The 13,655-nt window shown below is 47.4% G+C and overlaps 1 protein-coding gene across 2 annotated transcripts in view; it reads right to left on the bottom strand.

Moving 5' to 3' along the window:
- The window catches only part of MVB12B (multivesicular body subunit 12B), a 179,597-nt gene that overhangs the window by 154,640 nt on the left and 11,302 nt on the right, over nucleotides 1-13,655 (bottom strand). The window contains exons 2-3 of one of the 2 annotated variants that reach the window (XM_033858599.2): nucleotides 12,708-12,826; nucleotides 11,380-11,502 (exon numbers count right to left, since the gene is read on the bottom strand). In XM_033858599.2, coding sequence (XP_033714490.1) covers nucleotides 11,380-11,490 — 111 coding nt within the window. In that variant the 5' untranslated portion in view covers nucleotides 11,491-11,502; nucleotides 12,708-12,826. The remainder of the gene's footprint in view (nucleotides 1-11,379; nucleotides 11,503-12,707; nucleotides 12,827-13,655) is intronic. The other variant, XM_033858601.2, reaches the window with a different exon arrangement.

Raw genomic sequence — 13,655 nt, 5'->3', positions numbered from 1 at the left:
AAATCACTTCAGAGCCATAAAAGTGAAATGGGTGTCTTGTTATTCATAACAAGCCCCTTTCCACCACAACTGGGTTTATGTTAATGAGGTGACTTCTGGAAAGCACATAAGGATGGAGACTGGTTGCCAGGAGAACCAACCGTGAATAAAGGGTTGGAACTTTTAGTCCTATCCCTTAATTTCCAGGGAGGGGAGAGGGGCTGGAGATTGACTCAATTTCCCATGGCCAATAATTTAATCAATCATACCCATGTAATGAAGCATCCATAAAAACCCCAAAGGATGAAGTTTGGAGAGCTTCCAGGTTGATGAACACATGAGATCTGGGGAGAGTGGCATGCTGGGAGAGACAGCAAGGAAGCTCCTCACCCTTTCCATACACCTTGCTCTATAAATCTCTTCCATCTGGCTGTTCCCGAGTTATATCCTCTCATAATAAACCAAAGACCTAGTAAGTAAAATGTTCTCTGAGTTCTGTGAGCCACTCTAGCAAATTAACTGAACCTAAGGAGGGGGTCATTGGAACCCCCGAACTACAGCCAGTTGGTCAGACACACAGGTGACAACCTGGGCTGGTGATCAGTGTCTGAAGTTGGGAGGGGGCAGTCTTGTGGGACTGAGCCCTTAACCTATGGACTCTGACGCTATCTCCAGGTAGACAGTGTCATAACTGTTGAACTGTAGGACACCTACAGCTGGTGTCTGAGAACTGCTTGTTGTTGGTATAGGGAACCACCCCCACGCTGGTCCACAGTCCATTTATTTATTTATTTATTTATGGCTGCATTGGGTTTTCGTTGCTGTGTGCAGGCTTTCTCTAGTTGTGGCAAGCAGGGGCTACTCTTTGTTGCGGTGTGTGGGCTTCTCATCGCGGTGGCTTCTCTTGTTGTGGAGCATGGGCTCTAGGTGCGCGGGCTTTCAGTAGTTGTGGCATGTGGGCTCAGCAGTAGTGTCTCTTAGGCTCTAGAGTGCAGGCTCAGTAGCTGTAGCACACGGGCTTAGTTGCGCCACGGCATGTGGGATCTTCCCGGACCAGGGCTCAAACCCATGTCCCCTGCATTGGCAGGCGGATTCTTAACCACTGCGCCACCAGGGAAGTCCCACAGTCCCTTTTAAACATTACTTCCCATCTAAATTCCAATAAGATTATTCTAAAATTTACATGGAAAGACAAAGGAACTTGAATAGCTAAAACAATTTCTTAAATGAAGAATAAAGTCGGAGGAATCATTTAATCCAATTTCAAAACTTATTGTAAAGCTACAACAATCAGTACTGTGTGGTATTGGCAGAGGGCTAGACACACAGAATAAAACTGAATAGGGAGTCACACATATAGGCCCTACTGATTTTTTACAAAGGTTACAACTTTCAACAAATGGTACTGGAGCAGCTGTTCATGCATAAGGGGAAAAAAATAACTCTGACCTAAATCCATACCTTGTACAAAAATTAAGTCAAGATGTATCACAGAGTTAAATGTGAAATGTAAAACTATAAAACTTGTAGGAAAAAAATAAGAGAAAATCTCCAGGATCTAGGGCTAGGCTAAGAGTTTTGGGGCTAGGCTAAGAGTTCTTGGACTTGACACCAAAAACATGATTGATAAATAGAAAAACTGACAAATTGGACTTCATCAAAATTTAAAACTTCTGCTGTGTAAAGATCCTGCTAAGGTAAAAAGACAAGTACAGACTAGAAGAAAATGTTTCCAAACCACTTAACTAACAAGACTCACATCTATAATATACAAAGAACTCTTAAAACTCAACAATCCAGTTAGAAAATGAGCAAGACATGAAGCAACATTTCACCGAAGAAATAAAGATGGCAAATAAGCACATGAAAAGATGTTCAACATCATAAGCCACTAAAGGAATATAATTAAAGCCAAACGAGTTATTACTAAAACCCTATCAGCATGGCTAAAACAAGAAAGTGTTGACAATAACAGATGCTGGAAAAGATGCGGAGTAACTGGTGGAAATGTAAAATGTTACCAGCCACACAGGCTAGTAGTTTGGCATTTTCTTAAAAAACTAAATATGCAACTACCATATGACGGGCAACTGCACTCCTAGGCATTTATCCTGGAGGAATGAAAACTTATGTCAACACAAAACCTGTAAACGAGTATTTATAGCAGCTTTAATCATGATAGCTTCAAACTGGAAACAACCAAGATGTCCTTCAATGGGTAAATGGTTAAACAAATTGCGGTGCAGTAGTATCAATTAATACTATTCAGCAATAAAAAGGAACAAACTATTGATACATGCAATAGATTCTCTAGATGAATCTCCAGAGAATTATGCTGAGTTTTTGAAAATGAAAAAAACAATTCCAAAAGATTACATGCTATATGATTCCATCCATATAACACTCCTGAAAAGACAAAATTATATAAATGGAGAACAAATTAGCGGTTGTCAGTGGTTAAGGAGAAGGTTAGTTAATTCCTAGAGACAGAACACAATTTGCACACTTCTGATATGCAAACCAACCAATCCTGAGGCCATATGCCCACCTGCCCCCTTTCTCAGGCTCCTTCAGTCTGAAATACTATCCTCCTGCCCTAAATCATCCCAAGGCCAGGTATCTGACAACTAGAGGCCACCCTTGTAGCCCAGAGCACGCTGAAATTATTAGGACGATCCTAAATCTGCTTACCCTTCCTTGCTTTGTCTTTCCCACAGAAACCACAATAAAGGCTCTTGCCCACACTTTCCCCTTGCTCCCTCCGCCTGCTGACCAACGCTGGTGCGTCCCCATGTGGCCCTGCATAGCGTGGAAGCCCACTTCTCTTGGACTGTGAAAACAAACTCTCTTTTCAATGGCAGTTTTCTCCTGATCTGTAGGCCTCACCACACCCGAACAAAAATAAAATCCCAGGTACATTTTAAAAGTGAAATGTTCTGTATCTTGACTGTATCCGTGTCAATATCCTGGTTGTGATGCTGTACTAGAGTTTTTAAGATATTACCATTGGGGGGAAACAGGTACAAACAAGATCTCCCTGTATTATGTCTTACAACTGCATGTGAATCTATGATTATCTGAAAATAAAAAGTTTAACTGAAAAAAATGGAAGGTTAAAGCAAGTCCCTCCTCTTCCCCATTAATCCAGTACTTGAGGTTTTTTGTCAGGAGCCTTTCTCATAGTGAATGGGAGGTTGCAGCGAACAGGAGGGAGTGCCAGAATACTACAGTGCTCCCCAAGTCCTCTCCCCTTTGCAAATGAACCAACCATGGAACAAGTCATTAGGGAGAGTAAAGTCTTTGGGTCAAAATCAAAATTCATAGTTGGTGGGGCAGAGACACTTAGAAGGAGGCAATTTAAAGCCATGATCTCAGAGTCATCCTGACAGCAGCAATGTTTGCCTCATGCACCCCTCCGGGAAGCCAGGCATGTGCACGTGTAAGTGGTCCATGTGTGTCCTGCCCAGTGTGGCTCCACGCCCGAGGCCAGGGCTCTGCAGGGCACAGGGGAAGGTGCAGGGACAATGCTGTTACCGACGCTTGCTAATCCAGGCCACAGGAAACAAAAGCCCAAGGGCTGGTCATAAAACCATTTTCCGTATTTTCAGTAAATCTCAGTTTCATGTATTTTCTCACAAAACAAAAGAGAGGAACACGTGGTGCCTTTTATCAAAATTAGCTCTGGTTCTGAAAATAAACCAGTGGGTGAGTTGGGACTCGGTCTGCAGTCATTTCCGCCCTTGGGAGCAGGCCCTGGACAGCGAAGCCACGTGGGGAGGGAGCCAGGGGCAGCGGGAAGAGGCTGTCACACCTGCTCCTGCATCTGCTTCATGGAACCAGAGCTTCAGGAGGGGCGGCTCTCCCGTCCTCCAGCCACAGGATCAGGGTGGTCTCCCTGCCCGGCTCGGGCCTCCCACACAACTTCAGCTTTCTGGAGACTCATGTGACAGCTGTGATCAGACCGGACAGATGGTTATATCCTACAACTCCCGCTTGATATCTACCATATATTTTTAATAAGATATCATTCCCATCTTCACATACTTTTCATTGATTTTTTTTTTAATTTCTTTAGTTCTATACAAAAATACCAACTTGCTTGAATCAGCTTCAGCATTTAGTGGATTATTTTTTTCTTTCTCCACTTTGGTAGGCAGGACCTCATTTGCGGGTTTAGAATTTTAAACTTATCCTTCTCTATGCCCCTAGAGACAGCCCACAGGCCCAGAGGGGAGCTGATCACTCCTAGCGCCCCCAAAGACCCTCTCATTTGGCAGTTCAAGCATGTGAAACTTGCAATTACTTAGGAAATCCCAAATATATAAACTACACAGGACCAGCAGTTTTTTTTGTTGTTTTTGGTTGTTTTTGTTTTTGCGGTAAGCAGGCCTCTCACCGTTGTGGCCTCTCCTGTTGCGGAGCACAGGCTCCGGACGCGCAGGCTCAGCGGCCATGGCTCACGGGCCCAGCCGCTCCGCAGCACGTGGGATCTTCCCGGACCGGGGCACGAACCCGCGTCCCCTGCATCGGCAGGCGGACTCCCAACCACTGAGCCACCAGGGAAGCCCAGGGCCAGCAGTTTTTAAGAAATGTTTTGCTGTCTAATTAGTTTCAGAAATAAACAGGAGTGTTGAGAGAAACGAGGTGGGGGGAGAAGAAGCACAGAAGAAATGGGAAGTGGAGACTTAGGGGATGCCTGGTCCGTGCGTGGCCCTCGGAGGCCCACTTGCTGGTCAGAGGCCACGACCAAGGCTGGCTTTCCAGCACGCAGCGCCGGCAAGGAACAGGAGCAACACAAACACAACTTCCTGGGCTTTTCTCTGACCAGGCTCTGGACACCAAGTCCTCTACCCCCTCTGGGGCCTTGCTTCATCAGACAGCCCCTCTCTCTCCTGTATCGTCAACCCTCCTCACTGTTGGTTCCTCCCCATCAGCAACTAAACATACTCAACACCTGCCTACCTTTAACAAAGGAAAAAAGACTCCTGATCCCGTATCATCCTCCAGCTGCCACCCTCCCTCAAGGCCATCTGCACTCCCACCTCCCACTTCAGGTGGACCTTTCAAATCCACTCCAATCTTGCTTCTGAGCCTACCACCAAGTTCACAAGCACCTTCTTGTTACTGAACCCAAGAGTAAGCTTTCAGCCTCATTTTATTTACCCCTTAGTGAACTCTGACTATTACTGACCACCTCTTCTTCTAGGGATACTCATTTTCCTCCAGTTTCTTACTAATTTTCCATCTACCTTCTGGATGCTCAGCCCCAGCCCTCTTTTGAGTGTCTCCTTCCCAACCATCCCTCATCATTGATGCTCCAGGGGACTCTGGCGAGGAGTCTGATACGACAGGACCATCTCCATGACACCACGGTCTCTGCCATGTGATGGTAACACTCAGGCATCTCCCCAGACCTGCAGACACAGGGCCGCTCAATGTCCCCACCCAGACGTCACACAAGCACCTCAAACTCAGTGTGTTCAAAACCGAACCAACGGTCCTCCTCCACCCTCAACCCACCTAGCTGTCTATGTTCCTATCTCAACAGAAAGCATCAACATCCACCCAGCTGCCCGGTAAGACACCCTCGAGTCACTCTGGTCCTTCCCTTTCCTCACCTCTGCACCCGTCTCCCAACATTCAACCCATTTCTTTCCTGTGAAAGAATACGTATTCGGGTCCCCATGCCCCATGTTTCCATGTCCCTCAGATCGATCCACTGTTAATGGGTTAGGCTTCCACTCTCTCACTCGACACCAATACAGAGCCTCCAAACTCAGCCCTTTGCCTCAGTACCTACGCCCTCCAATGATTTCCCTTCCTGTACACACCAAGGAAACTTTTAAAAACACAAACCTAAGAACCTTTTTCTTAAAGTCCTTTCGTGACTCCTACCACCCTCAGCATGACCAATGCCTTCGTGTAGCTTACAACATTCTGGGGTGATCCAGCCTCATCTACCCACCCTTCCTCATCTCTCGCCTTTCACCTGATGGAACCCCTCCCAGGGTACTGGAATTCCCAGGGCCTTGCACAATAGTAGGTGGTCAACAAAAATCTGTGAAGCCACTGTGTGAAGCAATAAATGAACGCATAACATCAGAAAAAGCTTCCCCAAGGAGTTTTCAAAGTGGGTTCTGAAAGATTAGGAAAATTATATCCAAAAAGCGGGGGAGGACAGGAATTTTGAAAATATGGGAAAAGTGGGTTCAAGGGTTTGATGGTACAAAGTTGTTCCTTATTCTGAATATGAGAAAGTAAGAGGTTCAGTGAGGCTGGAGGAGAAGTGAGTAGAAGAAAGTGAGACAGGAAGACACACTGAGAGCACGTGCGCCGAGTTCAAGGACTTGGATATCTGTCCTTTCTCTGTTTACCCAAGAGGAGGAAGCTCTTGGGGAGAAGATCCATGGCTACCACGGAAACAACATACCATCCAGGCCCTCACCCCTAGAGGTCTGCCTGGCCCAGAGGAGGGCCAGTGACAGGAAGCTGGGTGCTGAGCCTGGGGTGGGGGAGGGGGGCAACTTGGTCAATTCATCCTTCAGCCCCGAAACTTCACTTTACTGAACACCTGCTTGAGTGAGAATAGAAACTGACAAAACGTCACAACACTTCTAGAAGGCACTGGCAATACTTAGCAAGTTTAAAATGTGAACACTCTGACCCCGTAATTCCAACCTATGAAATTATTCTATGGCACTAACAGGGTGACCACACCAAAATACACACACAAGGATGTTGTTTATCACGTTAAAAACAAAAGATGGAAACAAACTCATGTCCTTCAATATGGGATTATTAGCCAAATTTTGGTACAGCCAGACAATAAAATATGCATTGTTAAGAGGATGTGATCTCTCTCTATAGACTGATATAGAGCTATGCCCACAATATATTTTTTTAAGTTATGACAGTATAAATAGTACCATCCCATTTGTATTTTTAAAATATGTTTTTTTAAAAAAAACTCACAAACGTAAGTCCCGGATTGTGACAACACGACATCCCCTGAGACTTTCTAAACTTTAAATCAGGAGAGGCCAAAGAATAACAGGAAAAGCTAGCACAGCACTTCCTGAGATAGACTTGTGGTGACCACGTGTACAGATTATTTAAGAATGACTTAACTTAGAGCAGGAGTTCTCAAAGTGTGGCCTCTGAGCCAGCAGCATCAACATCACCTGGCAACTGGTTACAAGGCAAACTCTCAGCCCCACCCCAGACCTACTGCAGCAGGAATCTGGGGCGTGGGGTCCCCCAGAGGAATGAGGCCCACGAAAGCTTGAGAATCCCCAACCTGGACATCTGGAAACAGTCCGTGAACTAGGGGATAATCTGTCACTTCAGAGTCACTGTGCCAAGACTCCTGTGTGTCAGGTGGGGTTTCTCAGGAAGGGAATGAAGGAGGTCTTAGATTGCAGCGAAGAAAAAGAAAAAAAAAAGCCTCCTAGGCTCCCTGAGGCCAAGACTCAATTTGGTGGGGCCCCTACACATGGCACTTGTAAACGCTGTTAGGTAGAATTAAGGTAGCCAACAGCAAGGCAGAGGCCGGGCAGGGAGGGGTCGGAGGACGGACCTGGGTCTCAGCAGCAATATTCTCTGAGCCTCACTCTCTTGTTCCCATCATCCTCAGAGCTCCAGAAAAGTCTCATGGAAAGTAATTCTGGTCTCAGCTACTCTGTGGGAAACCATGGAAGGTCACAGAACAAGGGAGTGGAAGGAAAAGCAGTGTCCATCCCCACTCAGGCCAGAAAGAGGGGAGCAGCCTTGCCAGGTTAGCAGGGGGAGATGCACCCAGACAAGGGCGACCTCACAGATGTCACCAACAAAAATGGTGCAGCGTGTGGTGGCAGGGGAGAAGGCCAGAGCCGAAGGACCCCAAGCGCACTTGAGCCGGTGCGCTGGGAAATGCTCAGGAAAAGTTGGAGGAGAGACACTGGGCAGGCCTCAAGGCATGGAAAAAAGGGAGCAACTTCTAGAAGTTAAGCTGGAAAGGGTCGTGTTGTCACAATCCGGGACTTAGCAAGAAAAATGGGGAGATCTGGAAAGCTAGATCTGAAAGATGGAACAGTCTCTTAGGACTTCCCTTCAAAGCACTTATCACAATTTTATCTTACATTTACTTGTATGATCACTTAATTGTCTTTCTCCCTATCTAGACTTTAAGCTTCATGAAGGCAGGATGTGTTTTCATTCACCACTATACCCCCAGCTCCTAGACAGAGAGCACATAGTAGGTACCCAAAAATATAGGTTGGACAAATAAACAACTTAAAATTAAAACACTCTGGAGTGTTTGATTATTCTTTCTCTGTATTGTTGACTTTTTGTTTTTGCCAAAAAAGTACATCACCATATGAAATTATGTCACCAAGAAGTATATTATCAAAGGAAGCTATTTCCTTTTTGGAAAGAAAGAGTCATCTCACAAATACCGTGTTGTGGCTTTAGTCTGTGAGTTGTAAACACTCACTGAGAAAGGCAAGAGAATGCAGGTAAAAAGTATGATGTATTTCACTGGAAGTACACAGAAATACACCCAACAGTGGTCAGCGGTGATGTCCAGCTTGATGCCCTTAGACACTGCAACATCCCAGAGGGACCTGGCAATCAAAGGTTAATTTTGTGCAGAGGAGTTTTAGCACGAAGTGCTTCCGTGGCATCACGATTCATTGAAAACTGCCCATCACATATGATAAAACAGCACGTGCTACCACGCATCTACAACACAGAGTCATCCTACCAGGGACCGTGGACACATGAGACCCACCCGCCCTCTGAGGGCAGGGAACCCCAGTCACTCCCAGGTCTGAGAGCGTGGCTGAGGGGCAGAAAGTGCAGGCTGTTTCAGAGGGGACTGCAGAAATAGGGACAACAAATTGAGAAGTTTAGCAGATAATCCCCAGCCCCCAGCCGAGGACGCTTCCCCTGACCTGCAGAGAAGTTACAAAATTAAATTTTTATAAACAAACACTTGGCATCTTTTACTTCAAGCAGCAACAGGGCCTCTGCTCATTTTAAAGTGGTTGTAGCATCGAGGGTCAGCAGCCCATCTAGCGCCTAGCTCTTGGGGCTGCGTGTCACGGTACTTAACGCGCCCTGTGCACAGGGAGGGATTAATCCTCCAGCAGATGCGACAGAGAGAGGCCTGGCCACAGTCCGCAGCAGAGCTTCCTCAGCCACCGCACTTCTGTCTCAGTATCTCTGCAGCCCGGCCACCACCCAACGCCTCGCACTTCGGTTCGGATGTTGACCTCACACGAAACTCCTCCGGATAAAAGGAATGGGGAGTGCCTCCCTGCCTGCCCACCCCGTGCCTTCCCTCATTCCCCTCGAACTCAGGGTCAGACCTCTGAGGAAGCAGATGCTTATCTGGGAAGAGTCCAGCGGTCAGTCCAAAGAGAGGACTCCCGCCTCCCTCCCTGAAAGGGCTTTCGGAGGGAGCTCGGACGCTCTGCCTCGGCGTGCAGGGGCTGGGTAATTGCCGGGCTGACCCTCTGGAGCCGCCTGCCCTGCTCACCTTTCATGATAATGCCTGGTACAGCCTCATCATGAAATGTGCTTATTAATCTTACTCATTTGACACTGCGCTCTTCTGCCCTGAGCTAGATGTTAGGAGAAAATGATAGGGATAGATTCTGCTCCTGTCAGACTTACCAAGACTTTCAGAAAACCAGACTATCAAAGGCCATCTGTCGCCCACTAGCCAAGCATTCACGGTGACCCCGAAGGTACAAGCAGAATGTTAAAGACACAGATCCGCAAGAGGGAACAGCGAGAAGACCTGGGCCACACCCCAGGCACCCCCTCGCCCCCAGAGAGCCGCCGCGGAGCCAGTCCTCCCAGAGATGGCATGTACCAAGCCCCCGACCTGATTCACGCCTCACTGCTTCATATCTAATTCATCAAAAGACACTTGGGCTTCTCAAATCAGGAACATTTTTATTAGCTTCCCCAGGAGTTTTATGGCACAAAGCCATACCTAATGATTCTATTTTATGGCAAGTTATACATTCAAACAGTGCTCTGAAGTCAGGCAGCAGGTAAGACTCAAATCTTTGTCAAAAAAGATTCCCCCGTTCTTTCACTTTTAAAATGTTTATAAGCTTTCAAACAGTTGGGAAAGTGATGTGGAGCATTTTAACAGGCTTCCCCTTCTCACACGGGGCCCGGCATGGGCTGACGCAAAACGCACCGCACTGTTCGCAACGGGAGCTGACTTCGCCTGCCCACCTCCTCCGCCTGGGGACATCTGGCAAGGTCTGGACACGGTTTTGGTTGTCACAACTCGGGGGTCTGTGCTGTTGGCATCTAGTAGGAAGAGGCCAGGGATGCTGCCCGACTACACACTATTTTCTGATCATCTGGCCCAAAATGTCAGTAGTGCCGAGGTTGAGAAACCCTGCCTTTGGGCTTCTTCTGGACTAGGCATGGCATCCCTCCCACCCCTGGGACATCAGACACTGATCTAGTCACTGTGCCAGGTTTTCAGTGCTGGCTAATGAGACTTGTATTCTTTTATGTATTCTTGGTGCACATTTTCAATGAGCAAGAATAAAACGTCATCATAAACAAAATGAGGAAAGTGAAAATAAGACCACCTCAGAAGCTCAGAACACATGACAACAGTCACTGTTAACTAAACCCTCCCAATAGTTCCTCTGCACTTTTTAAGCTTCACCCAAAACGGAATTTACCTACTGAAAAAACAAAATAACCAATTCCAGCCATCAGTACTACTGAACACCACCACAGATGCCTGCTGAAAAGCAAAGCAAGTTCTCTGCTATACTGCGGTGATGTGGTCAGTGAGAGCCCTGGACTTGGGAGGGGGTCTGGTCCTGATTCACCACTCCCAAGGGCTGGGGCTCCGTCACTTCCCTTCTCAGAGCTTGAGTTCTCCTGATCAGCACAGTGGAGAGAAAGCAACTTCCCCTCCCAGCCTCCAGGGAATCATGAGAGCCAAACGAGTTCATGGGTAGGAAACTGCTTTGTAAACCGTAAGGGGCTATATAAACAAACGTCAATACATTTATGACATTTATACATGTAGGACAATCTGTGACAGCAAACCAAGGGTCTTTCAGACTCGTGGATCCTTTTCATGAAATGTCACAGCTAGAAATGACTTTGGAAATCAACTAATCCAACCCTGTAATTTTACGGAATGTGAAGATGACCATCACAGAGGTCAAGTGACCCAGCTAAGGCCATGAAACGGCCCAGACGGGCTCAGGTCATCTACTCCCAAAGCAGGACGCTCCCCACGCCTTCCCATCGGTGACGTCTTCCCTCCCTGTTTTAAGTTCCTAGAGAGAAGAAGCACATCTTACACACAGGGTTCAGAGGGCCTTGAACACAGGAGATAACTATTTGCCGAATCAGCGAATCTTGACTTACTACGTCGTAGCCTGTCGGGGCTCGGTTCCGAGAAGCCACCACCCCCACTCCCGTGATGGGATCCATTGACGTCTCTGGCAAGGCTTCTGAAAGGTCTTTGACTTCAGGCATGGCGGATTGCTCCTGGTTCCAAAAAGGAAAAAGAAAGCGTACAATTCAAACGGAGCATTTAAAGTGAACGATGTCAAGTCTCGCACAGACAGAACCAGCGTCTTGGGGCAAATATCCTGAACTAAGCTCCACGTACCTGGACTGGCTAAGGGAGCCCTGGACCCTTTCCTCCGATCAAGAATTCAAGTCATCTCCAGCCCCTGCTCTTCTCAAGTGAGCTTTGAACACTCTCCTGCCCAGCTGCCTGACTTCTGAACAGATACCACCAGCTTCTCTGAGGATGAATCAGACACGGCTAAATCTAACAGTACCTTCCGTCTCTCTCCCTCACAATACCTCCCTGCAGAAGTGCAGCCTTCCAAATCCACAGCGTCTACCACATCCAAGGGAGGACTGTTCGGGCGGCAGAGCTCTGCAAACACACAGAAGAAAGTGCTCTGGGCATGGAGGCCAAGGCATGGCAGTGGAGTCCAGGCTCTGTGACTTACTAGCTGGTGACCGGGCAAGCAAGAGGTCAGGACACTGACAGTCGCAGAGCTGCTGTGAGAACTAAAGGAGTCACGTAAATCAAGGGCCTGGAGAGGTTCCCTGGCACATAGTAGGCGCTCAACAAAAAGCAGATGAGACTGGAGGGTTCGGGATACAAAGGTCCAGTGTAACTGGCCAGAAACATGGTTGGTGCTGCTCCCAAGAGGACCGGCGGGTCCCTTTGTTGTGTTTAATCCAGCAGGTCATGTGGGCACTTACTCAAAGCTAAACACTAACAATGACCATAATTCTTGTTGGGCACTTTGGGAGAAAGGGAGGGAAATGCAATTATTATTCTGCTGCTGATTGCCTCTTGATGTGACCAGAGGAGACAAGCAGAATATAGAGAGAGCACCGGGTCTGGGCAGCTCGAGTGGCAGCGCACCAGAAAGCAAATGAAAAACCTAACACCTTATGTGAATGGCTTTTAGTGCTTTTAAAAGGACAAGCTGCGAAAAAGAGCAAGTTAAATTCTACCTCCTTCTGCAGCAATTGAACTCCACTGGCTGTAGGTCTGCCAGATCTCTCAAGGCTGGGTACTGCTTCTAAAGTAAACCAAACGCCCTGCCTAACCAGGCAGGCAGGAGGAATATTCTTAGTTCTCAGCCTAGAACCAGAAAAGGCAGAGGCTATTAAAACTGACTACAGCCTCCTGAATAGAAACAACCAGAATGCTGTATGCAAGTTACCGTGTAATCAGCGTCCCCTGGAACCCACGAAAGGCTCCAGAAACAGACTTGTCAGTGCAACGGAGCCAAGTCTCGGGTTAAGGCTAGGAAGTGCCTGGCAGCAGCCACAGTCTCAGCTTCTGTTTATGACAAAAGCCAAACTAAGTTCTGCTTTACTTAATTCTACTGAAAATAAACTTCTAGAAGCACAGGGCAGGGGGGACAGGACACCAAACCACATCACTGCATCGTTTTCTGTTTTCAAATTTCACTTACCAGGCAGCTTTACCTGCATAAAGAACAGGGTTTAATGCTTCCTGCACACAGTAGGCACTAAATAAATATTTACTGACGGAATCTGCATACATGCCCCCAATAAAGGTTTAGAATTAAATATCTGCACCAGCCCAATCCAAACACTGATCAAAAAGTACTTCACTTGGAAAACCCCATATTCCTGGTAACATGGAAATAACGTTGCTGCAGTTTGCAAAATATTGGTACCTGCTGTTGGTTACCAAAATGCTTGCAATTAACAACTCATTAATAGAATGTACAGTTCTGCCAGTGCTAAAATATCGTGCTGTGAATTTAATAAAGAACATCAGAGGTGAGTGTTGTTGTTTTTTAAGATAGTAGGGCTTCCACTATCTGAGAGAGAGAGGGGGGAAGTGAGCATGCGAATAAATAAGAAACATTTTATTAGCTGAGAGATGCCCGTCCTCGGGTCACCACATCCTCAGCCACGTACTGATGACAATGGCCCTCCTCTGCTCTGCAGCGTGAGCAAGGGCAGGGGGCTGACGCCGCTGCTCCCACAATGCACCGGGCAGCCCAGCACCGGGCCCCAAGATGGCTGCGGGCGGCCTCCCCGAGCAGACAAAGAAGCCGGCGGCCGGGCCCGCGTGCCTGGTCATGGCCCGGCCTGCAGGCTGGGAGGATGCGGCAGACAGGGCATTAGCACCGAGC

This window comes from Tursiops truncatus, chromosome 6, assembly GCF_011762595.2.
Source record: "Tursiops truncatus isolate mTurTru1 chromosome 6, mTurTru1.mat.Y, whole genome shotgun sequence".
Taxonomy (NCBI): domain Eukaryota; kingdom Metazoa; phylum Chordata; class Mammalia; order Artiodactyla; family Delphinidae; genus Tursiops; species Tursiops truncatus.
The sequence above is the reverse complement of the archived record's forward strand: the minus strand, read 5'-3'. Positions and strand labels throughout refer to the sequence as shown.